Genomic DNA, 25,854 nt, shown 5'->3' on the forward strand with positions numbered 1-25,854 from the left:
TTCTAATAAAAGCTTAATCAAATTCTAAAGAAATTCTAAATAAGCCGTAACCAAATTCTAGACAAATCTTACTCAAACTCTAGTCAAATCCTAATCAAATCCTAAAAAAATCCTAATCAAATTCTAAATAAATCCTAATCAAATTCTAGATAAATCCTAAATAAGTTCTAATCAAATCCTAAACAAATCTTAGTCAAACTCTAAACAAATTCTAATCAAATCCTAACCAAATCCTAACCTAAAACAAATCTTAACTTTAACCAAACCTTAAATCAATCCAAAATCCTAACCCTAAACTTAAACCAAATCCTAATCAATCCCAAGTAATTCCTATAGCAGATTTAAATCTCAATAAGTAATGAATGAATTGTTGATTTTAACTCAAATTTTACACACTTCTTAACAATTAAGTTAACAACAAGCATTAAAAAAATTGAAATGGATCGGAATTACCAAATAGTTCATAACCTCAAAAATGTACTCGAGTATTGCTCGGCCTCTTTCTCTAACCTTAATGCCAATTTCTTAGAGCCAATTACTCCTAATTGAATTGTTATTTTGCTTTCAAAATTTAGATACTTGTTAAAAATCAAGCTAACTATCTTTATAAAAAAAATTGCCTTAATCTAATTGGTATATTAATAGATATCTAAAAAAACCTCATTGATCTTTAAAACCCTAAATTTGGAGATCATAATCCATAAAAATCTTTATGCCTTTCAATCTAAAAATTCAATCAAATCTAAATTCACACCATACATCAAGCACAACTATATCCACAAATCTAAAAATTTTCACTTGTAGATCTTTTGCCAAACTTACAAAATTCTCCAAAAAATATCACCTATTTTATTTCTCAAATTCAGAGTCATCCAAAACAAATTAAAACTTTGTAAAGCTCTTACAAATTCAATACATACTCAAATCACTCCAAATCAATGCTCAAAGACACTTCATTAAGTCAGCTCTTAGAACTTACTCTTTGATCTCCAAAAGAACCCCTAAACTGCTATAAGAGCTTCGTTTTGTACTATAGGATTTGATTTCAATCCAAGTTCATAACTAGTCCTCTCGGGGTATCATCTCTTAGGATTCTAAGATAATTTTTACTAAAAAATACTCTTTATTTATTTCCAAAAGTACCTATATTATTTATTTTTCTAATCTACATTATTTTGCTTTATTTGTGGTCCTACAAAGTAAGTAGAAGTCAATTTTGCAAAAAAAATAGCATTAGCACCTTTAATTTTTCTATCCCTTGACTATTTTCTATTTTTTTAAGATAATTTATTACAATATATTTAAAATAAGATTTTTAAAAATGTATTATTTTATTTACACTTTTATCTATTAGCCGTTTTACATCATAATATTGCCTTGAACTTCCATCACATATTTGGGTCTATTTAGTCTTTCATGTTTTATAACTCAAGGAATTTCATACCAAATTAAAGCGCTATTTGAATGGATACCAACCACCACCACCACTAGTTTTTGTTAATGAACAACAAGAATATGAAGTAAGTAATATTTTGGAGCATCGCTACCTTTGCCATGGCACTGGATGACTACAACTTCAATACAAAGTTCTTTAGAAAGGTTATTCCATCTATGATGCAACGTAGAAATGTACACAAAACTTCACCCATTACTAAGAGACAATTTGGAAATACCATTGGAAGTAAAACAAGGACATTCTCCATTAGTGGAGGAGGATTATTGATAACAAGGTATAGATAATATATTTGTATTATTGATACATAAGGATAAATAATTAGAACCATGTAAAATAATTTATGGAAGTTTCTAGAATTAGAATTAGGTTAGTCAACTAGATAGGATCCACTATAGAATATTTTAGAAAGATTTTAAGGTGGTTATTTAGGTAAGGCTTACCATAGAACCTTCTAGAAGAAGTTTAAGGTGGTTATCTAAGTGGAGTCCATTATCTAGAAACATTCAAAAAAGTCTAGGATAGTAGAATAAAGTATAAATAGGAATGGCCAAGGCCTTTTGCGACATCTAGTCAAGTATGGCTTTGGACCCTTTCTCTTAATATAATTGAGTTTTGTATCTTCTTATTTTTATTTTTATTTTTTTAATTCTAATTTCTCAATTTTTTCTTTTGTATTCTATTTTGTTTAATTCTATTTAGTTTTATTCTAGTTTGATTTATCCAACCTTGTGATGAGATTTTATATTGCGATAGATTAGAAGAATCTTGGACATTTGAGATAAATTGGTTAAGTTTCATCTTATCTCTTGTATGGCTCAAGAAGAGATATATAGAATATTAGATGGATCTTCATTGACTTCAAAAGATATAATCTATAAGCAAATAAATTGATTTATTTACAAATAGGAAAATATTCAAGCCTATAGTTATCCAACTTATCACATGTATAAATAGTCTTAATATTATAAAAAATTAACTATATTTTATCACCTACATTAAATTATGGTTGTTCTTTGTGATAGGCATTCACGTTGGGCTTTTATTATTTTTGAGCTTCTTTTAACTATGCCTTCATTATTATATGTAGCTCTACCAAATATTTTTTTTGAATCTTTTATCATAAGATAATCAAATTTTAAAAAATCAAAAGTATCAAGATGTGGATGATAACCATAATTGGTAAAAAAAAGATGTTTATTGAATAGAAAAATGTACCAAATTATTTTATACAAACTTTACTAATGGAAAAAAAATTGTTCAATTATCTTGATAATAATTGATGTTATATCTCAACTACTACTTTAGAACTTGATATATCCATTTTTTTGTCCATAAATTTGAATATGAAAGGTCAAAGATAATTTTATAACCACCTTTAATACTTTAAAAAGATTTCCAAAATCTTGATACAAATTATGTCTCTCTATTTGATATAATATCTTTTGGCAATCTATGATAACAATAGATGTTTTTAAAAAAAAAATTAGTTGTTTCTTCACCTAAAATAGATTTTATACATAATATAAAATATACCATTTTGATAAAACAATCTACTATCATAAGTATAAAATCATATGAATTTGAACTTAGAAGATCCATAATAAAATCCATAGCACCTCAAGATTATGGTTGTTTTAGTATAGATAATGGTTAAAAAAGTCCATAAGATCAATGATGAAGAATTTTTGACCTTAAGCAAATATCTCATGATTGTATAAAGTCTTTTACTACCTTCAATATTTATAGCTATTAAAAATCTCTAGAGATAAGTTCCAAAGTCTTGTTAGATCCAAAATATTCTTCTATTGTAAAGTCATGATAAGATTGAAGAATACATAAACATGCTTTTCATTCTAAAATATAGATGCAAACTTTGAAATAGAATATGTTTTTTTTGAACTGTAACTTAGAAGTATCATGAGACATAAAAGAAGTATTTTTGATATCATAAATAAAAAGATCAAAGAACATACTTAATTGAATTTTTTTTATAAAAGTTGAATCAAAAATCAATGTTGATTTAATTGCTTAAAGATGAAATTCCTTGAACTTCAAGATGACCATTCTTGTCAATCTAATGCTGCATTTCCTTCTTTTGTTACAAGATAAGAATATTTAGAAAGTACAATATACAAACCTTATTTTTTTCTAAATCAATATGTGATCTTAAAATCAAATCTTGATAATGACATACTCCAAGAAGTTTGGTAACAATTCAACATGTGTATTGATATAAAGTACTCAAGGTTTTTATAATTTACATACTTAGTGACTAAATTGGAAGCACCTTTTAAATAATGACACCATTTTTAGAATAAATCTACAATTGCAAAAAAACTTATTGTGAATTTTGTAGTCAATCTTTAATATTAAAAATTTTTTATAATAGAAAGCTATTTGATGAAGTTTCTCATCTACTCTTATTTGTGACAATATTATACTTAAGACAAAGTTTAATGTATATATTTCTATTAAAAATGCCTTAATAAAGTTGATGCAATATGATATTGGTATAAAAGTAAATTCTTTCTTTAAAGTATCAAATGATGATTCGGCTTTTTTATTCTACTCAAGCTTATCTTTATATGTCAAATATATAAATTGAGCTATAACTTGAAAAAAGTTCTTGATGAAGATCTAATAGTAATTGGAAAAGACCAAAAAATATTATACATCTCATATTGTTCTTGAGATCTTTTCCTCTATAATAATTTGGACCTTTTTGAAAGCTATCATAAGGACTTCACTAGAAATGTGTATCTTAGATAGTCAACTTAAATAGTGTAGAATACACATTTTTCCATCTTAGCATATAAACTTGCACTTCTAAATTTTTATAACATACAATAAACATGAAGTTCATATTTATTTATATTCTTAGAATAAATTAAAATATCTTCTAAATAACAAATAATAAAATCATCAAGAAATTTATAAAAAATATTATTTATAGGATATTAAAAAGTAGATGATATATTTGTGAGTCCAAAAAACATGACATTATATTCAAAATGTCTATACTTAGTTTTAAAAGTAATCTTCTATTCATCTCTTTCTTTGATGCAATCAAGTTATATGCTCTTTGTAGATCTATTTTTGAATAGATCTTTACTTGATTGAATTGGTTAAGAAGTTCTAAAATCAAAACTAAAAGTTATTTATTTTTAATAGTGATCTTATTAAGTCTTTGATAGTCTAAGTACATTTGAAAAGATCCATCTTTTTTCTTTACAAATAAGATAGAAGGTTTTATTAGAAATTTTGAATCCCTTATGAAGTTCTAAGTCAACTTCTTGTCAATGTATTCTTTTATTGCAATCAATTTGTTCTCTGATAAGCTATAGATTGGTCCAAATGGTGGTTGAATTATTTTTTGAAGATCAATTGAACAATCATAGGATCGATGATTTGGAAGAATATTTGTATTCTTTTTTTTAAAAATATCTTAGAAATCTTGATACTTGCTAGGGATACTACTTAACATCTTTTTACTATCAAAAATAATTGTGGCTTATATAATAAAAAATAAACTTTTTTTTGTATGCATGAAAATTCTCACACTTAGTAATAAAGATTTGAATGTAATAATGCATTTCTACTTGACTAATAGAATTTTGGATTAAACTATAAAAAAAATTAAAGTTATGAAAAATCCAATCTATTTAAAAGATTTTTTTTTAGCCTTGATAATACTAAAATAACTATGTTGGAGAAAGATCTTATTACATTAAATATTATTATACTATCATATCTTTAATTGCTACATCTATAAAAATAGTCTCATCAATAATATCTCCAAAAGATAACAAACCACCATCTATGACTTCTATATATATGGATTTAGCTTTTTTGACTAAAGATATTTCTTGTTTTTTGACAAAGTCTCGATTTGTAAAACAAACTTGTGCTTTTGAATTTAATAAGACAAAAACTTTGAGGTTTTTAGATCCTAAAAAGTTGATGGATTTGATAAAAATATAAGTTCTTTATAGGATATTGGACATGATTCTAGTCACATAATCTCTATTATAGTTAGAAAAACTTATTTTATGACACATTATCTTTTCTAACAACCATGCTTCTCATTTTATAATTATGTTGTTTTTTTAGACAATGTTGAGCAATGTGCTTAATTTTTCCACAATATAGGTATAAACCCCCTTGATATTGTTAAAAAAAATTTTGTTCAATGAAAGGTTTAAAATATATCATATAATTTGTATTGGTTCCAGCTTTGATGAATAAGTTTTTAAAAACTTAGGAATTGTCTTCATTACTTGATTTGTTTCTTTTCAGCTCAATCTTTATTTTTAGTACCTTTTAAATATTCAATTGTCATATACAATAGCTTGAATAATAAATTATTCTAAAGAATTTATTTTTGATATTATCAATAATAAATATTTGACATTATCCTTCAACTTATATCAAAATTGATTAATCAGGGCTTTATCATTCTAGTCTATGTCACAAACAAGGTTTTGGTATTCAAAAACATATATGGTGGCTAATTGTGATCTTTATTGTAGATATAAAAGCTTAATTTCTACTATTTTTTTTCAATCACTTTTTTCAAATGTAGCTATAAATATTCCTAATAATGAATTCAAATCATAAAAGAGCCATGAATTCTTTTCTATAAAAGGTGCAAATTAAAAGAGAGCACTTTAAGATATGAATTCACTTATAAATCCAACTTGAGTAAATCCATCAAGGTATTAGAAAGGATGCAATCTTAAATATAACTTAATTTTTTGCAAAAATTGTCAATTTTTTTTTATCTTATTCTATCAAATTTCTCAAGCATATTAAACATTGCTTCTCTTGTGCTTGTAAAAATAAGACTTTTTAGATTTGGTTGTAAAGTCAATCTACTTACTTCCCTCAACTATACAAATTCTTAGTGTAGACTTTGGACTTTATTTTTATAGGCATAGCAATAAAGCTTCCGTAGTTAGCATTTGTGATGTATGAATTTCCACCCTAAGAATGTTAGCAAGTTTGTGAAGATCTATGATAGTTGCAAATCTATTTTTACTTCTATTAAGTATAGCATCTATAATTTTTTCTTTCATTTCAAATAACTTAATCAATCCACAAGTCAAATTAGAAGAAGGTAATCCACAACCTTTAAAATCAAATACAAAGTTTTACAAAAAAGAGTAATTTACTCTCTTTAAGGAAAAAACTAGCATTAAAAAAATAAATTTTAATTTAAGGTGGATAGTCTACAACCTTCAAAATACAACAATAAAAATGGAATAATCTACTTATTTCTAAAAATAAGGCAAGAATAATAAATTATCATTTTTATCAATGTGTTAAAGATAAAAACTCAAAGAAGATACATAAACAAGTAAGAAATAAATCAAAAAAAGATGAAAAATTAGAAATAAGAAAATTAATATATTTAATAAAAAATTGAAATGACTATTGCCAAAAGCTAAAAATTGGAAACTCTTAAAACTAAAGTAGAAGGAAGAAAAGAATTAATAAGAGTAAAGTAGGCTTCATTCTTGCCTCCATATATACTATCTACCTAAGAGCTATGTGATAACATTCTATAGGATCTCTAAAATGTATTCAAATTACAAAACACATATCTTAACTTGCAAAGCAAGTTTCCTATATATATGCCACATTATTAGCTTATACTACAAGCTATCAATACGTGTCATATGTGACTAATTTATTGGCTAAGTTTCTAAACTATCAATCACCTAAAAAATATGTATAAAAGTAAAATTATATTTATAAAGCTTCTAAGAAGCTTTTCCATAAGTTATTATTGATTTAATCTATTTTTATTTACTTCTATCTATTCATATTATCTAAGTAATTATAGATATGTTCCTAATACTTAACACAAGAACAAAAGATTTTCAACTTTTATATTTGTTTTAAGGAACCATTGTCGTATCATGTAATTTGCTATCTAGGAATACAATGAGTATCTAGCTGTAGAGAATTTAGCTTAAAATTTTATATATATATCTTATCTTAGCTTCCAAAAATCCTTTATTTTGCATGAAATTCAAAATATAGCAAAATCCCTTCAAAACATATTTTTTCCGCGAAAGGTTTTTTGCTCCAAAACTTTAGAAATTTATAACTTTTGATCTAACTATTTAATTTTTCTCAAATTTCTAAGATAAGTAGAATTCACCTTTAAATCTTATCAAAAAAAAATCCAACTATAAATTCACTTTCAATCTTTTGGAATCTAAGAAATCCTAATAGATACTCTAAACCCTAATTTATAAGCACCCAAGTACAATTTTCTTAATATCTCAAGAATCTAATATTTAAATACTATTAAAATTATATGTAAAGTTTGTTAACATGAATATACACTTTCTCTGAAATTTTGAGCCAAAACCTTGTCAAATTGCTCAAGATAAAACTCAAAACACAACCACTAATAAATCAGGTCACTGACTACCTTTAGATTGCATGCACTGACTTCAAAATCCAATATCTCCTTCACCATAACTTGAAATCCAACAATTAGTATGCAAAAAGTGTAGTCACAAAAGTTCTCTCTCTAGTTGCAGTCACCAAACCTCATTTTCCTTCCATATGCGTAAGTTATGTCAAAAATAGTGACAATAGCTCCCAAATCAACACCTTAACTTTGAGCACCTATATCTCCTTCATATAAATTCCAAATCATTAAGGATTTGCACCAAAATCATAGCCAAAAACCTAAACTTGTTGATCCTAGCCTTCAAAGTTCGAATGGCTACAAAAAACTAACCCTAATTTCTAATATGGCCTCGGGCAGCCTCCTTGAAGCCCATTGGTCATGATTTTTGACCAATAGGAATGGAGATTTTCATCATCCATCTCCATTCATCTATATGGATATCCTAAACTCTCTTTTTGCTACCAAAACCCTTCTTTAATCCTTTTTTTTATAAGATTTACATAATTTATGCTCTAAACACCAAATAAAAGAACCAAAATAAGTTTTCAAAGGTCACCAATGTCTAACAAGATGACTCTAAATATTTAGAAGTTACTATCAACCAAAACCAATCTTAAAAGCCACTATCAAAAGAAATTAAAGTTATACAAATTCTATAGTAATCTTTTTAAACAACCTCTTTTTAAAGTAGTAATTTAACCACATTCTACAACTAAAATCCAGTAACATGGCTCTTACCATGTTGTTAAGTAAATTATATATTAAATACATAATCACATTATTTTCACATAGTAGCCTAACCACAACATAATACCGCTAAGTAGACATACTTCTTTTATTGTGTAGAAATCTTTTATGTCATGCATCCCTATATACACATAGTAAAACTCTTATTTATACTAAAAAAATTGAAGAGACCTTTATAGCAAAATATTTCTTAGATAAAATTAATAAGCTATTTAAAATAAATGAAAGAGTTGTATGAAATATGTATCGAAATTTTGTTAAATTTGACTTGCAAAAAACAATTGCTATATGTCATTGTATAAAAATCTTTTATTATAAATTTATTCTAAATATTTTTAGTCAAAATAAGGCTTTTATTGTGTATATGCAGAAGTGCATGATTCAAGATGATTTCCATTTATTAAATGTGAGATATTTACCTTGCAGTTTTTTTGATTTATTACTCGATTTTGATTTGATTTTTAAAATAATATGCTTCAACAAAGAACTTAACTATTATAATATTTTCTTATCTATTGTCTAAAACTTAATACTTTTAGTATTTTCTATACTATGTAATATCTTTTATTGCTAATGCTATTGCAATAATAACATATTGATATAAAAAAAGCCTTCTATAATCTCCAATATTTTTATCTATGCACAATTTTATTTATTTGTGATTTCACCAAATTTTTGCTTTGACATATTAATGGTTACTTCAAAAAGATGTGAAATAAAGAATTCAAATGAATTTAACTTCTAAATCATAAAATTCAAGTTCAACTTTATACTAATTTGATCAATAAATAAGTTAATTACTATTCTATAATGTCATATTAGTCATATAAAAATCATTTGTTTTCTATTCTTAATATTAAACCAAATATCCTTCTAATTACTTTAAAAATTAACATCTAGTTTATTCCCATATTTTTTTATATGTAGGTTCTAAAGTTGATAAATAATTTAAATTAATTATCTATTAAATTTTATTACATATATCATTAAGTTTGATCTCAAATTCTATTCATATATTTTTAGATCATATAAATAATATTTAATAGATTAATAGATAAAATTAATGTATATATATATATATATATATATATATATTCTTGGTATAATTTATTAATCAAGTTATTTTAGCATAAACCATCCATAAGATCTTTTTAAATTATTTTACATTATTTCTTTATTCTTAAGTATTTTAAAAAAAATTTATAAAATTTTATTATTTGTGATTAAATTTCAACGTTTTTTTCTTAACTTAAGTTGGTTTGATTTTTTTATTCTAAATAATATATTATATATCTAAAATAGTATGGAAATGATTTATCATATTAGCAAATCTAATTTAAAATAATTTAAAAAGATATATAAGAATAATAATGATATATTTTTTTAAATAATAGTCTTTCAATTTCATTTGAACTTGTAAAGTATCAATAACCTAGTTTCTATCTTACTTGAAATATCTAAAATTGATTTGTAATGTTTAGTATGTAATAATAGACTAAAATCTATCCTTAATATTTTATTTATTTCATTTTTATTTTCTCAATTCTAACTAAGCTTTATTTTTTTATGTAATTCAAGTATTTACTAAATTAGTAGTATTTGATTGGATTTATTTAAATTATATATAATTTCAAAAGTCTATTATCAATATAAGATAAATGAATGTGTCAGAAGCTTATTGATTTATCAACACGCTCATTTATTTTACATTGATAATAGGCCTAGAAAAATTTTAATATCAACAAAAGCTTTAATTTCTTTAATTTTTTGGACCAATTAATAATTTCTTAAATTATTACTTGGATTATTTTAGATAATATCTTGGTCAAAGTAGGCTACTTTTATAATTACAGTTTTTACTATACTACCTGCATATATATTTTATAACATTTTTTTAAAAATAATAATATTTTAAAAAATTACCTTAAAAACATTCTTTTGTATGTTTGTGTGTATATAAATATACATAATTATTATTATTTTATTATTATTTTAAAAAAATGTGCTCTTATTTTATCTAAGTTAAATAATTTTTTACTATCTGATTTTTTATTAATTGATATATCTCATTAGGAGCAAAGATTTGCTCGACAATAATTCATCTTCTTTGTAACTTTTTACATCGAAGTTTTAAAATAAATTGGTTGATTTCAAAAACTTTAGTAGAAAAGTTGCAGGAATATGTAACTTAGAATATAATTCAGTTTGAATTATATTCTTATGGTTTTTATATTAAAACTTAGATTATGAAATCCATTAAAAAAGAATTACCTTGCACTAAAAGAAGATCTTATTGATAGAATATGTTAAAGTTGGAGACAAAGTAACAACTCACATTTGGTTAATCAATCCAATGACCTAAAAATTATCTAAATTTTATTAATTGGGCTTGAATAATTTGATCGTTTTTTACATAAAACTATAATTTTATATTTTAAATTGGGCTAATTATTATTTTATTTTATATATTTTAAACAATTATAATTGTGGTGATATATTATTAATTTTCTAAGAAAATAAACTATTTTTTTTATAAATAATATATGAATTATATTATACTATGTAATTAGATAATATTCAAATAATAGCATTAATTTTATGTATTTAACTTGTTAATGTACTTAAAACCATGAGTAGTCTTTGTAAACAAGATATAAAATACCTTGTTGCTATTTCTATTAATCTTTTTTTATATTTTACTAATATACTATTTTTAATAATTTGGTGGTTCTTAATTATATGATTTTTAAATCAAGTATAAGAAAGATGACTCAATTGTTGCTATCAAATTACTATATCTAATAGTATTTTTTTTTTAATATTTCTAAAATTTAATAATTAGACAATATATGCTTAATAACTTTTTGATCTTTTTTAGAAAAAAATTAAAGCTATACCTTGATTTTAGATCTAAGTTATAATTTTATCTTTGTCTAAGTGTAAGTAGTTTGATTGCAATTGTAGATGTTGTTAGTTCTCAACTTAGTTTATATTTGTTATGTCATTCTATTTAAATGATTAGGTATCTTTTTTAATTTTTTTTCATAAAAGGTAAAATAATACATTTTATTGTTTTGTAATTTTCTATATAAAATTTATATAACTAACCTTAATTTTTGTCTTTTGATCTATTATTATAGTCTTACACTTAGACTCTATTAAAATATTTTATTTGTTTTTTTTTCTTAAATAAGTTTTAATATATATATATATATATATATATATATATATACATTATGAGATGATTAATTTTTATCTTAACTTGATTTATATTGCTTTATAGTTAGCTCTAGATAAAATCTAGATTTAAGATATAAACATCATCTTAATCTATATCTAAGATTTACTTAATATTAATTGCTATATATATAGTTACTTTAAAAAATTACTAAAAATAATTTTAGATATCATCTAAGTAGGATTTGATTGATTTTATACTATTTTTTTATTATTTTTTGGATTTCAAATGGTTTTAGAATCAAAATTAGAATGGCAATTTGTTTTCTTTCTTGCATCTTGTAACAATATAACAAAAGAAGAATACAAAAAAATGGCATAAAAATCATTATTATTAACATCTATTTTATGTCTTTTTATTTGCAATAATAAATTAATATAATTAAGTTAGTAACCAAAGATGAATGTCTCACTAGACTATTGTTTGGTTGAATGGAGCAGCTAACCACTTTATTGCAACTCACACACTTCTAGTTATTTCATTTTTATGTAAACAAAAAAATTGGTTGTTTTGCACCTTTGGCCTTAATTAACTACTTCATAGCAGAGAATCCATTCTTTTACTTATTTTTGTACAGATTAATTTTGGTAAAATCTAATTCAACTCTAAACATTTTATAAACAATCAATTTACAAATATACTATAATAACTCATACTAATACTATTATCTACACTACCATTTAAACAACTCTGATCTAACATAAAACTATTAATTTAACTTGACTCTGAACTTTCAGAAACAAACAATAATAATTCTTTATTCAGATACAACTTCTAATGAGGTACACTAAGACTATTGTGTATGCTACCAATCAAACAAAGCTAACTAGTATTACTTTATCTTATTAAACACTTTGGGTGCCCAGTTTACTTCATTAATGGACCAACATCAAGCTACCGTAAAAGTGGAAGCTCGACACCCTTTTTCATCTAGATTTTCTCACTAGCATTCATTTATATTCAAGCTGGCCGAGCCATCTTGATACAAATTCATCTTCCTCTCTAGTACTGGGTCTTCATTTGACTGCGACTTAACGGTGATCATAGCTGGTGCTTGATGCGGACCTTTGTTGCATTGCTCACATCGACAAATTTAAAGCTGTGCGTTTTTTTCGTCCTTTTCCACTCAATATGTCCCTCTCATACAAGCAAAGTCGAATGGGATTTCACCGTCAATGGAAAACAAAGCTTGAATATGATTGCGGTTAATTCGCTCCATGCAGATACCTACGGACATAGTTCATTTTTATTGCTGGCTGAGCCTGAATGAATGCAGATGCTATTTGTCGAAGTCTGCACAATGAGGGTGATAATGGCATACTACCAGAGAACCAGCTCAGCTTCACATCAATTCAGAGGCTTGAGATGGATTGTTGGGGTACGTTTTCCTTGGAAGCAGTAATGTTCATTTCAATTAGATACGTCCAGAATGAACAGCTACGCCAGCTAAAAAGTGATCAGATAAGAGCGTTCCACTTTACTGCCAAATCTGCGAGGGACCCAAATTAACCAGGTTGCGTACCGAAGCAAAATGCATTGAACTAATTGCTCGCGTGATAAAGTTGAGTCTCACATGGCTTTTACAAGGCTAGGGGATCCCATGCTCTCGAAACTGGGACAGATGCTCTGCTTCTTACAGTTGAGAAATTGAGATGGGAAGTTTTTTCACAGTATCTTGAAAGCGATGCAATTTCCAAGTTCAACTGATTTTCAGTGCAAAAAAAAATGTGTCGAGGAAAGACTTCAGCAGGAGGAGCGAAATGCAAGAAAGATGATTCAACCTACAATCCAAAAGCTCTTTACAATGATCTAATTTACAATTTCGAACTGCGATCTATATACCGAGTATTGTTAATTCAGAAGTCAAAAGAATGTGCATCTAATAGCCTGTATGGTTTACATGTATCAAGCTCTAAGGAAAACTTCTCCCTTTGGCACTTAACTAGACTGCAGAGACTAGGGGAAACGAGCAGCACAAGGAAGCAGCTGCTTAGGTGAACGTAACCAAGATTCCTTCTTAGCAACAGCGCATTGATGTAATTGACATCATGTTGCAGAGCCAGCATTCTGCAAGCGGGCTTTTGAAACCAGTTCAAACCCACTACAGAAAGGGCGGTTTTCTTATCGGCTGAAGCCACTGTTGGTAGACTCAGCCTGAAAGCAACATGGTCACATGCAGCGTCGTTGAAGAGCTCAAATCTAATCAGTGCTCGATCAGCTACATTTCTTGTGTACAGAAGCTGATTGATACCACTCACTGCATTGGCGGTAATAATTGGCATTCGAAATGCTGAACCACTTCGTGACTGCCTTAGCTTGGTTTTCTTGGGCCCGAAATATCACAAGTTGAATTAGGAGATGCGACGCACTCCATTTTGAGCTTCTCCTTCTTCTTATCGTCAAAAATGAGAACAGTTCAATGGTCTTTTCAGAGTCCGATCACTGGAGAAGGCCGTGTAATATTCTCAAACAATGAGAAAGATGTGGGTACAGAAATTCGTGTACATTTAGTTCATGCACGGCAAACTTTTGCATGTCTCTCAGCTATGGAATGTCTCACTACGAGAGAGCCCAGCGCGCGACCACAGCCGACCCCTGGGCCTTAGAGGCGCTCCACTGTCAATGCTCCTCAAAATCTGACACATAGCCTGAGCCAAGTGCGCGGCGGGGTCTTGCCGTGTGAAGGAGTTGTAATTGAGGCAAATCTTCATGTGGGCACAAACAGCGTCGTCCATGGAGGTCTCAGGTCCCATACGCAGCCTCTCTTCCTTGACAGCCTCCCCGCAGAGCCCACACACTAGACGGCCGCAGAAGGTTTCTTTCATGCGCGCGACGTACCCTGGAGTGCACTCCTCGATGAGTCCACAGCACTCGCATTTGGCCATGTACTCCTGCTCCTCCTCAGCCTCATCCACGGCGGGCACCGCGAACGTGAACTTGGACAGGCTCTCAACAATGTCGGCTATGTCATCCGACTCCGGTTGGGAGAGTGTCTGCCGCAGCAGGTGGTGGTGGTGCTCCTGGAAGCTCTGTGATTTGACAAACCCATCCGCCCTGACGATGTTTCCCACAGGGGTCATCAACTCTGCTTGAGCAGAATTCATAGCAGCCTTCGTCTTCCGCCTCGTCACAAGCCTTGACACCCCAATTGGAGATGCCTCGAAGTCCACTTCACGAGTCAAAAAAGGCAGATGTCTCTGTGAAATAGCAACAAAAGCCTTTAAAAAACCTCCAATAGAAGCAACAATAAAAAATCAGTAAGTCCCCCCACCCCAAACCCAAAGTAGCACTTGCCGACAATTTCCTTGTTAGTGGACACGTAACGCCAATGCAACAAATGTGAGATGGTCCATAACAGAAAATCGTCACGTAAAGCAATCAGACTGAACTAGACAAGCCTCTTACATGAACCAACCCGATTCTTGCGTCAAACCGACGGAACTCGGTTAAAAAAGGCGTGTGAAGGGGCCGAGGCTGATGGAACTACACGCAAAAGTCTGGCCACGATTCTCTCAACCTTCGCGTCTGTAGGCGCATGCGCTCAATCAGCGACTCATCTCCGCAACATCGACTGACATCAGCCGTGAGGTTCAGCAACACTCATCCACAATGTCGCGAAAACATGTCCATTCCTCACCTGCAAAACCCTCTACATCATCACCAACCTCAATTCATACACCTTTATCACAAAAACTCACGAACACAGAATTTTTACAAACCAGAATCACGACTTAGTCTCATACAAAAACAATAACAAAAAAAATGGTACAGAAAGCTTCACTACACGTACTCCATCGGGAGTCAGAAACCCGCCACCACCGTAAGTGAAACTCCAGTCGGTGATGTGAAGCGCGACCCTCGACGCCAGCACGAGCACATGGCGCCACGCAACTCAATCCGCGAGAGCTTAAACTCGCGCTACCCACCCAACCCCCAAGTGTTCCAAGCGTTGATCAGATGTGGAATCGCAAGCCAACTAGAGAATCTGATCACGTGGGGGCGGATCGCCTAGGATCAAGGGCTAAACGCAGCCATTGCTGCGACAAATCATTTGGCTTTGCAGCAGCGTTGATGCCGCTGCGCCGCGCCAGTCCCGACGGTCCGTGGCCTGGCCTAGCCTGGGCTGCAGAGCGAGGCAGAGCGGGGCCCGAGGGCGTCACGCAGGCCACGGGCTTTTGGCGTCGCGGCCTCGCATCGCGCGGATCATCCACGCTGCGGGAGCTATCCTTTTGTCTTTTTCATTCACTTTTTCACTTTTTCACTTTTCATTTTTTATATGACTTTGTGGGTGCTCTGCCATGTCAGATTTTTGCTGCGTGGCTTCGGGCTTTTGTCCAAAGGGGAGAAGATCCTGCACTGCACTGACTGCGGGGGAGGGGGGGGGGCCTGGTTTAATGGGGCCCTGCATCATGGCATGCTGCTTGTCTTCTCTGTGGAAATTTTGAGTGCCGCAATCAATATCATATTCTCAGAATTTGTGCATTTTGAATCATTTGTTTCTTTTTCTCTTGCACTTTTATTATTAGTCTCTTAATTTTTTAATAATAAAAATTGAGTCAGTCTGTTGCTGTGAGTGTATAGATTTGGTGTCTGCTTCGCTATTTACTGTATTTTTCCATGGAACTGATTGGCAAAATATTGTTTTGCAAAATATGTTTTGTATGCAAATTTCCTTTTTTTTCTGGTTTTACATGTAAAAAAAAAACCTTGCGTTATGTTCATTTGGATTGACTTGAAATTCAAAAATTCAGGCCTGGAATACATGCAAGATTCTAAATATTGGTTCTTTAATACGGGATTTAAAACAACATAATCATTTTCTTACATCATGAATTCATTATTGAAATATAACCAAGTTTTTTCGATGTAATGGGATTTTTGAAGAAATTAATGCACCGACAAAAGAAAACCCTCGAATGGGCTTTTGAGATTTTTCCAAATATTTGAGTTTTTAAGTTTCCTTTTTTACTGTTGTTTTTGGAAAAAAGTTGATGAGAACAAACAAGGGATTTGTAACTATTTCTGGGTTTATGTATGATAACAGAGTGTTTTTTTTATGTCCAATTACAATATAGTATAAAAAGAAGTTACATTTTTTGAATTTTTGGCAATCTTGAAGACTTTATTGCACTTCACCACTTTTCTCTTTGTTATCCATGACTTTTGGGCTCCATCTCCACATATAATATTTCATAGTTTATATTATATAAAAATATACCATATGTCTTACTATATAAAAGGCTCCACAAGTGTTGGACATCTTCTTGAGTGTTTTTTCTGGTGCATTGTGGTTGCTCGATTATTTCAAACAATAACTTTAAGATGTTCCAAAACAAAGTTAAATACATTCTTAGGAGAATCTTGCCTACTTTTTCAAAAATCTTTTGTCTGATGTGGAATCTAATGGCAAATTGCACCAAAAAATATCTCTTAAAGGTTGATAGTTTGAATACCACTTGAAAATTTCTTATCTAGTGTAATAGATTTCAGCACAAAGAGGTGATGTTTTGTTATGTTAAAAAAATTGTAATAAGAATTGTAGATTTAAACATAATTTCTAGACATCAAAAATGAAAAATGAATAAGGAATAAGGAATTATCCCATGTTTTTCTTGAGATGAATAGAATTATAATTTTTTAATATATTCAAAATTTATGCTAACTATTTTTAATATTATATAATTTTAATTATTGGATAATATAATATATCCTTACTTAAAATATAATTAAGATATTGAAAACATTTACTGACTTATGTAAGACACTCCAAAAGGCACATATCCTTATTTACGTATTCACATGAACACAAGGCACAAAGCATGCTTTTGGATGCTTTAGAATCTAGTAAATATTAATCTTGCACTACTGGTTGAAGAGAAGGAATAGGATTATGAGGGCTCAAGGTGAGAGAAAAAGAAGAATCCAAAGACTCAAAATGGTGAAGGAAAGGGAGAAAGATGAAGGTTAAGAATGGAAGAAGTAGCTTTGGACATGGAGGGAGTGAGGATTGGAAATAAAGGAGGTCAGGATGAAAGCTGAGAATAGAGAAAGCAAAGGTTAAGAACAAGGGATTGAATGAAGGCCATGATTTTAATGATAGTTTTTAGACACGATCCATTTTTCTAATAATGATTATGATAGGATGGATTGATTTAGTAAATGGGTAGATCACTTTTATATTTTTTTATATATGTTTATTGTATATATATATATATATATATATAAGAATTAAATAAATTTATAGTTTTTTACTATAAAAATATACGAATAGAGATATTTAAAATTTGAGATGTTGAATTATTTTTAAAATTTTTAACTTTGATTAATCTTAATATTTAATAAATATTATATTATAAAAATGATTATTGTAATATGTAAGTAGTCTTTATTTATACAATTGAATAATAATCACAAATATAATTATTGGGGTCCAACAAGTCTTAAATAGAGTATATATAAAAAAAATAACCGAATTTTAAAAATAATTGATTTAAAATTTTAATTTAAATTATGTCATCTTAAAAAAGAAATATGTACAATTAAATGGCTTACAAGACCAAATTATATATATATATATATATATATATATATATATATTAAATAAAAAATTCACAAAATAAAAACTAGACTTTAATTAGGCAACATTGTTATAGAGTCTTAGGCCAATATAACATCTATCTTTAGCTATAATTCAGCTAGCTAAAACATTTAGGAGTTGAATGGTATATAAATCAGAAGAAAAATATAAATGTTGATTATTGAATGGCTGCAATGCATGTCTGTTGTATATAACTTTTGTGGTGAAATACTATTGATAAAATTCTTTTTTACATATAAAAGTAACTCATTTTATTATGTATATATATAATCTTTAAAAAAAATCAATTTTTATTATCCTCCTTTACATTTTTAGATATCTTATTTTAATGTAGAATTCTTCTTCCAATGAGTAATCAAATAGTCTTCTTTTATATTTATTAAAGTTCAAAAGAAGCTGTTATTAATTAAAAATATTTCTTTCCTTAAAAGATGTCACACGACTTTCTATCTTTATTTTGTTTAGTAAAAAAATTATTAAAACTTTCACTAGTATTATTAATTTTCCTCTTGTTTTTTAAAAAGAAAATATATGAAGTTTCTATAATATATGCTTTTAAAACCCAACCCAAAGTGTTTCCACCAAAATCACCAAACTTGTATATTTACATAATCAACCATGATTCATAAGTTACTGTCTTCACAGAATGTATAATCTCGCACACTTGTTCTTTATGAAACGTGCTATATGTCATAAAATGCATTTAACGTTTTTAGGTCAATTGCAATCACTCAGTTATTTTATTTTATTTTATTAATCTTTATCTCATATCTAAAAGAAATATCAAAAACACACACACACAAAAAAAAGGTATTATGTATAATATTTTAAAACTAAAATTTAATTATATGATTATGTCAAGACATATATTGAAACATTAGAATCAGTAAGATTAAAGGCCAAAAATAGAATCATGCGAAGGCAATGTCACGAAGGGACCAAAGGGCAGCAGCTGGGGCAGCCCAAAAACGCTAACACCCGGTCACCCATTCCCGGGAATGAGTCTGTTTACCGTGGAATTTGATCACGGTCGTAGGCGGCGGCCGTGAGCCCAAACTGTTCGTTGTCCCACCAGCTCCAAGTCTTCAACTCTTGTGCTCTCCGCCAAGTCGAGTTTGTGCTCATTCTGGCTCTCTCTCAGATTCAGCCACTTTTCGCTTACAGATTCAGGAGATTCGTCTTGTGCAATCCATTCTCGACATTCAACTCATCGTCCTGGGAATTGCGACTATTGTGAGGTCTTTTCCGTTGTTGAATGTGAGTGCTCTCGTCTCCGATGACCTAAATTGTAGTTCTGGAAAGCTTGGTTCTCGTTGTCAGTTCCGAATTTGTCGAGGGTTGACTTGTGTGTTCTTTCTGTTTCCAATCAGTGAATTCTGTTTTTCTGTATTTTTTTCTGCACCCACGTCGGGATTGTATCTGGTTTGAACGCCCCAGGTTTTAACGGGATGTGCATGTTTGGTTTGATGTAATGCAGAAAGCTTTGGGATGGCTGAAGGAAGTTAGCGTGGTGAAAAACAGGAATCGCGAACATGTCTGTGAAGATCAAACTTCACCGAATGGACCGCGTTTACAGACCTCCGGTTTGTGCACTTATTCATTGTCGCGAAAGGATATGCTTTTAATTTCTCACTTGCCGTTGTGCAGTAGCACTCAACCTTATGATTCCTCACCTCAGTAGCCACAATGTGAGAAAATTTTCGAATTTTGCAGCTCAAGGTGTCAATTCTTCTCCTGGATTTATGAATTTTCTTGCAGGATGTAATTGATGGAGTGATAATTATTGATACGCCTTCAAGTGTTTCTCATCAAGGCGTTCGTCTGACTGCTGTAGGAACCATCGTGTTCCAAGTAAATCACGTTCTCTCACTCTCAGTCTTGTAATTGGTCACTTGAACGGCTGTATCTAGTTATTTTTCCAATGCAAGATGTTAAGTGGCTTGCTGATATATGAAGGTCAGAAACCACATTTCTCTGATAACGTGCATGGATTTTGTTCATATGTGTAGCTGAGTGCCAGACAGGTGGGAGTTTTTGAGGCACTTTATAAATCTGTGAAACCGATTGAGCTCATGTGAGTATCAAACCACTACATTCCCCTGAAATTACAGGAGTCTAGGTGCGTAATGTATAGTTTCTGCTAGGAAGTGAGTAAAGGAACTCGAAGAGCTGTTAGTGCTGTGTTGAAAATCATGCATAATAAACTTCAGCTTTCTTCCAGCGTTGCAGCAATTTCAATTCCTTTAGATGCCTTTCATAATTCTTTTAAAGATGTTTCAAGCAGCCATGCACATTGGCAGCATCCCCGTTCCTTGTATTGGCTCATCTGCTAGGTAAATTATATCTGCGTAAAGTTTCTTTCTGTCTACAGGCATAAAGTTGTGGATATTCAAGCTCCTGGGAAATTTCCTCGAGGAAAAACGGAGGTGAGTTTCGGGTAATTGCTTCAGGTGATAGTGCTGCTTTGCTGATTTCTTTCAATGATGCAAATGTTGATCAAACTATTTCATGTGAATCTGATCTGGTTTCACGTAGCTGTTGTCTTGGGCATCGCGTACTGGAAAAATTTCTTTTTGTCAGCGTTTTGTAACTCATTCCCACGTTACCAAAGCTTTCTTTTGCACCCATCAACTTTTATCTTGTGCATTGTGTTTGTGACAGATCCCTTTCGCCATTTCCTTGGATACACCCAAAGAAGGCAAGCTGTTCGAGTCCTTTCATGGAGCTTATGTTAATATCCAGGTTCGTCTTTTATATCTTTATCAAGGACTCTGATTCCTATGCGTTCTGTATGAATGTTTTTATCAGGATATACTACAGGGGCCAACCACAGCTGCATATCTCTCAAAGTTATCAATGTTTTTGGTTTGAAATGCTGTTGAACTTGCTGCTAAACAATGCGAACAATCGCAATGTTATCTACATGGTCCTTACCATGACGCAAAGTTTTTGTATGAAGATCGTCCTAACAGTCAAACAGGTTGCTTTCAGAAATGACCCAATGAGACTATTGGACTAGCCTGAGAGTTCCGTGGGGTTTAGCAGTGTGTTTGCGTTGAAATCATGAGCACGACTCGCTAACATTATAATTTCTGAATTTGTAACAGTACTTACTTACAGCTGAACTTATCAGAGGATATCTACAAAAACAAATGTTAGAAATCGTTGAATTTATGGTGGAAGAACGAAAAGGTATAAGTACTTCATCAGCCTTCAGTTAGCTGCTTTGCAAATTTTCTGAACAGCCCTGACCATTACTTTAAATTGGATCTAAACTGGTTCTCCAGAATATTGCCCTCATTTTTTGGTTACATTTATATGTAACGGTGATTTGTGCCGGTGAATGACTAAGATTGGCTGGCTTCAAAACTGAGAACCGAATTAGTAAAATCTCCTTGAGTTATTATTTTTTCTTAGAAAGTGCTCAAACGGTTGCAGAGCAAATGCCAAGAAGGCTCTTAGAGTCAACACCAGTGAATTTCTACATCACTCAAGATACCCAGAAACACGTGATTGCTCCAGCGCTGCGGTCAGGTGAATCTCGTCGTTGTGTCTTTACTCTTCTGTCTTACTCGTTCATATACAGATAACTTCTATATGAGCTTATGGCCCCACATCAGTGTGGTTTATTGCATTTTATACCGTCGTATTTTTTTTGGCGTAGCTAAGGGACTAAGCAGACATCTATCATTCGTGTCTCAAAGTTTGAGGATGGCATTTACTTTTCTGATGCCTTCAAGATTTATTCCTTACTGTTTACCACGTTGCTCACTCTATAAGCTGTAATGACCTATTTGCTGAACACTGCAACTTTAGGTGGCTTCAAGATCACTGGACGTGTTGTTACTCAGTGTCCTTTATCCGAATATGTGATGGGTGAGTTGACAGTTGAACATTCAGCTATTCCTATAAGCTCAATTGACCTTCAGCTTCTACGGGTGGAATCAATCGTTGCTGGTGATAGAATGGCAACGGAGGCTTCAGAGATTCAGCGTACTCAGGCACGTCCCATGTGGTGATTTACTGCAGATTGGAAACAATTCATACCATCGTGTTAACTGTGAAGTTTCTAACTTTTTATATTGGTGGTTGACACTAGGTGGTAGATGGTGATGTTTGTAGGGGACTTGTAGTGCCCATCTACATGGTTCTTCCTCGCCTTTTAACGTGTCCCACGCTGGCTGCCGGGTATGTGATCTACTGCATATGTTTTAAAAATAATTTTAGGAAGGGTGGGGCTGTGGCAATTTGTTCTTACTGGTCTGGCAATTTTAGATAATGGTATACACACTTCGTCTATAAAAGACCCAGGTTTACCTCAAACATAGGGCAGAATTTATTGTTCTTACTTGTAGATTATGCTCATGTAAGGTAGACTCGCTCTGCCCCAGGTATTGTTGAGAATTGGTCCACACCTGTGCTCGAGCGCCACCTTGTATTGCAATAGCATAAGGTTGGCAATGGAGCAAGTAAGTGATTAAGTTATTCTTCGGACTCTCTTCCAGGGCGTTCTCTTTGGAGTTTGAGTTGTCAATCGTTGTCACTTTCGAAGCACTATCGTCAAGGCATACTCTCCTGTACGATCCAGATTCGACTAAGATGACGGTACTTATCTTCCTCTCTGTCCTTGAGCAGAAACAATCATTCATGCATTTAGGCAGGCTTCTTGGCTTGCATCAATTACTCTTTCGCTGTGAGTATATTGAATGTTTATCTTGTAACACTTAGAATGATTGCATTCTTATGATTGTATTAACCAGTACGAGAATTAGCAATATTGCGAGAGTTGTTCGACACTATCGTTTTCTCAAAATTATGGCAATGCACGGGAAGCATTGTACTGGCACTGATCCGATTCTTACTTTGTTTTTATCTCAGACGGCACATGAGACTCTGCCCTTGAGGCTTTTTCGACTTTGATCCACAATCTCTGCTCGTCCAGAAAACTCTGAAGTTACAGTATTCAGTTACTGCAAATAGTATTAATGACCAGTTTAGTTTGTGATTGGATTTGATCGATTTTTGTAATCGCGAAAGCAATACTATACATCAAATTTGCATGCGTCGACAATCTGGTGCTTGGGATTATTCGCCTGTATGTACCTGGACTGAAGTTTGCGGCTGATGTTGGAGGAAGCTGGCAGTTGGTGTTGGTGAGACATGAATTGGGTTTGTGTCAAGCGCTAGGATCCGAACCTGATGTGGCAATTACTTAGCAGGTATGATGAATTTGAGTATGCTGACTAGGTTGAGGATTAAGCTGGTTGCGTTTCATGTTAAACTTAGGTCACTGTTCTGTCGTCTAAACTTGCAAAGTCGATAAGTATTGAGGAACCAAGAGAGACCAAATCCTGGTGAGTTGGAAGGATTTTATGGTAAGAAAGTAAATCTAGTTCTTGCCGAAACGAAACTGACCAGATTTTTCCTTTGGACTGCTATGTTGGTGCAGGGCTTTGTAGACAGATTCAGAATTTAAACAAGGATCAGGTACAGTATACAGTGCTCATTAATGTTGATTCATCCATTACGATAGCAATTTAAAAAAAATTGGAATAGGACTAAAGCATGATCCCATTGTATTAGATGTAGTTCAACATCTGAATTAAATTTCCGAGTATGCGTTTGTGCAATGTTTTAACGAATGTAATCATTATTTTCCCCGTTGTTTATACCGGCTTTCAATACCCACCATCTACCGTTATATCCATCCATCAATCCGTCTGTCTAGTTTATTCATCAATTAATTTGTCTATATGTGAGATGGTGATTATTGAACTTCTCAGACAGGTAACGCGTTGATATCCACTTGATGCCTTTTGAAAGTAAAGCGGGTACGTGCACTTGTTACTACGTATTTAGCCTCATAATAGAATGATACCTTGAGATACACTACTAATGATTTGGCACGAGTGGTCATCGTGCAATGGTCCTTCAGTGCCTATTACCTGATGGAGTACTTTGTCTTACTGTATATTGTAGCTTGGCAATTGAGCCTAATCCTTCAATCTGTAACTCACTATTAAGAGATATTGCCCAGTGGGTTTTATTTTTGCTGCTGTACTACTTTACAGATCTGACTTAACAGTATCGTCAACTTTTCAAAAGTTCCATCTTTTTCATTTTTGAAAAAAATAAAAGATGGTTGTAGATGCTGGGCGTAGAAAGTTCCATCTTTTTCATTTTTGAAGAACAGTTTTTGTTTTTTTGTTTCTCTTCCGAGGGAGGTGGAGCGAATTCAGTACAGGAATATATGAATTGGTGCAGCCGAGGGAGTACAGAATCACATGGATGGCACGTGTTATACCTGCAGTAGAAGAAATCTGTCACATCTTATGTGGGTGTTAAACTGGTTTCCACATGCGTGTATTAACAACACTTCTGCTTTACAAGATAGCCATTACTATACCTCAATGTACGTTCATACGTGTATTAACAATACTTTACAGTAGTTCCACTCTGGACTCGGGAACATATACCTCATCCATTCGTACGATGCTTCATTTCTGTAAAACTTATGGTAGAACGCAGGACCAATTTAACCCAGGATGTCACTCATTTGAAATGGATATTTGACCAGAGCCTGTACAGATGTTAGTTAGATGTGTCTCCACCTTCAAATATGATCGAGACTGCTTCTCCATGAGTCTTTTCCTGCAATGTAGAAATGCGAAAAGGGTCAAAAGAGAACGTAATGACAGGTGCAGATCTTCCAACACCAGGGTTCACATTAGTCACCGGCTTTGGACACGTCTCTCTTGGAGTCACGTCTCCAGCTTGATCCCCTACGTCTGCGAGCAACCGTGGTCGACGTTTTCGAGAGCAACAGGTTACTCAACTGATCACTGTCAATTCCAGAGATCAATTCTCGTGTGGCTTTTGTCCATTTGGTATTTCTCGTAAGTGTCCCACTTCGAACCCTTATTTTGTGATGCTCTTTTCTGAGACCTATTTCCTTCTAAAATCATTTGCTGACATCGTGCTGCTGCATCAAATGCAAGAGATACGGAAGTGAGCACAAAGCTCATAGCTGTAAATGATAGTGGAAACCCTAAATGCCTGAGCAACTCAGTTTGTGCTTTGGTGAGCTCAATGTTAGTATTAGAGGTTGCCCAGGAATTGATCTCTTTTGAGTGAAGATTTCAATTCAAGGTAAGCAAAAGAGTTGGTCAAGGTTAACTTTTGCCAAATTTTTCGAAGTGAGAAACGCTTTTAATGGTGAATTTTGAACTGTAACATACTTCCTCACGTATTGAGAATCTAAACGTAATAAGAAAGTGAATTCTGTGTTCAACTTACATTTTTTTTCTTTAAGTGACTTATGTGATTGATAATATATGTGCAAGTAGGTACATATATCACTAAAACCACATGAAATCTCTTTTCTCTGT

The 25,854-nt window shown here is 31.5% G+C and overlaps 2 protein-coding genes across 4 annotated transcripts; one reads left to right on the forward strand and one right to left on the reverse strand.

The window, feature by feature from the left end:
* Nucleotides 1–13,640: 13,640 nt before the first annotated feature.
* On the reverse strand, nucleotides 13,641–16,045 carry LOC112295511 (uncharacterized). Of its 2 annotated transcripts, none has more exons than XM_024547239.2 (3): nucleotides 15,659–16,045; nucleotides 15,274–15,505; nucleotides 13,641–15,065 (listed from the first exon to the last, which is right to left on the reverse strand). In XM_024547239.2, exon 3 carries the CDS (start codon nucleotides 14,970–14,972, stop codon nucleotides 14,409–14,411), a length of 564 nt encoding a protein of 187 aa, XP_024403007.1. In that variant the 5' UTR covers nucleotides 14,973–15,065; nucleotides 15,274–15,505; nucleotides 15,659–16,045; the 3' UTR covers nucleotides 13,641–14,408. The 2 variants fall into 2 exon arrangements, with proteins under 2 accessions (XP_024403007.1, XP_090104406.1); XM_090248280.1 differs by having other exon boundaries at nucleotides 15,274–15,517; nucleotides 15,659–15,878.
* A 3,497-nt stretch (nucleotides 16,046–19,542) lies between these two features.
* On the forward strand, nucleotides 19,543–24,135 carry LOC112276168 (uncharacterized). Of its 2 annotated transcripts, none has more exons than XM_024507281.3 (13): nucleotides 19,543–19,723; nucleotides 19,944–20,049; nucleotides 20,225–20,317; nucleotides 20,476–20,540; nucleotides 20,838–20,892; nucleotides 21,128–21,208; nucleotides 21,574–21,658; nucleotides 21,905–22,000; nucleotides 22,283–22,467; nucleotides 22,566–22,654; nucleotides 22,858–23,071; nucleotides 23,345–23,685; nucleotides 23,916–24,135. In XM_024507281.3, the coding sequence occupies exons 2-11, from the start codon at nucleotides 19,999–20,001 to the stop codon at nucleotides 22,865–22,867; spliced, it is 810 nt and encodes a 269-aa protein (XP_024363049.1). In that variant the 5' UTR covers nucleotides 19,543–19,723; nucleotides 19,944–19,998; the 3' UTR covers nucleotides 22,868–23,071; nucleotides 23,345–23,685; nucleotides 23,916–24,135. The 2 variants fall into 2 exon arrangements, with proteins under 2 accessions (XP_024363049.1, XP_024363024.1); XM_024507256.3 differs by having other exon boundaries at nucleotides 22,972–23,071.
* Nucleotides 24,136–25,854: the final 1,719 nt, after the last annotated feature.

This window comes from Physcomitrium patens, chromosome 2 (assembly GCF_059467195.1).
Source record: "Physcomitrium patens ecotype Gransden chromosome 2, ASM5946719v1, whole genome shotgun sequence".
In the NCBI taxonomy this organism is placed as follows: domain Eukaryota; kingdom Viridiplantae; phylum Streptophyta; class Bryopsida; order Funariales; family Funariaceae; genus Physcomitrium; species Physcomitrium patens.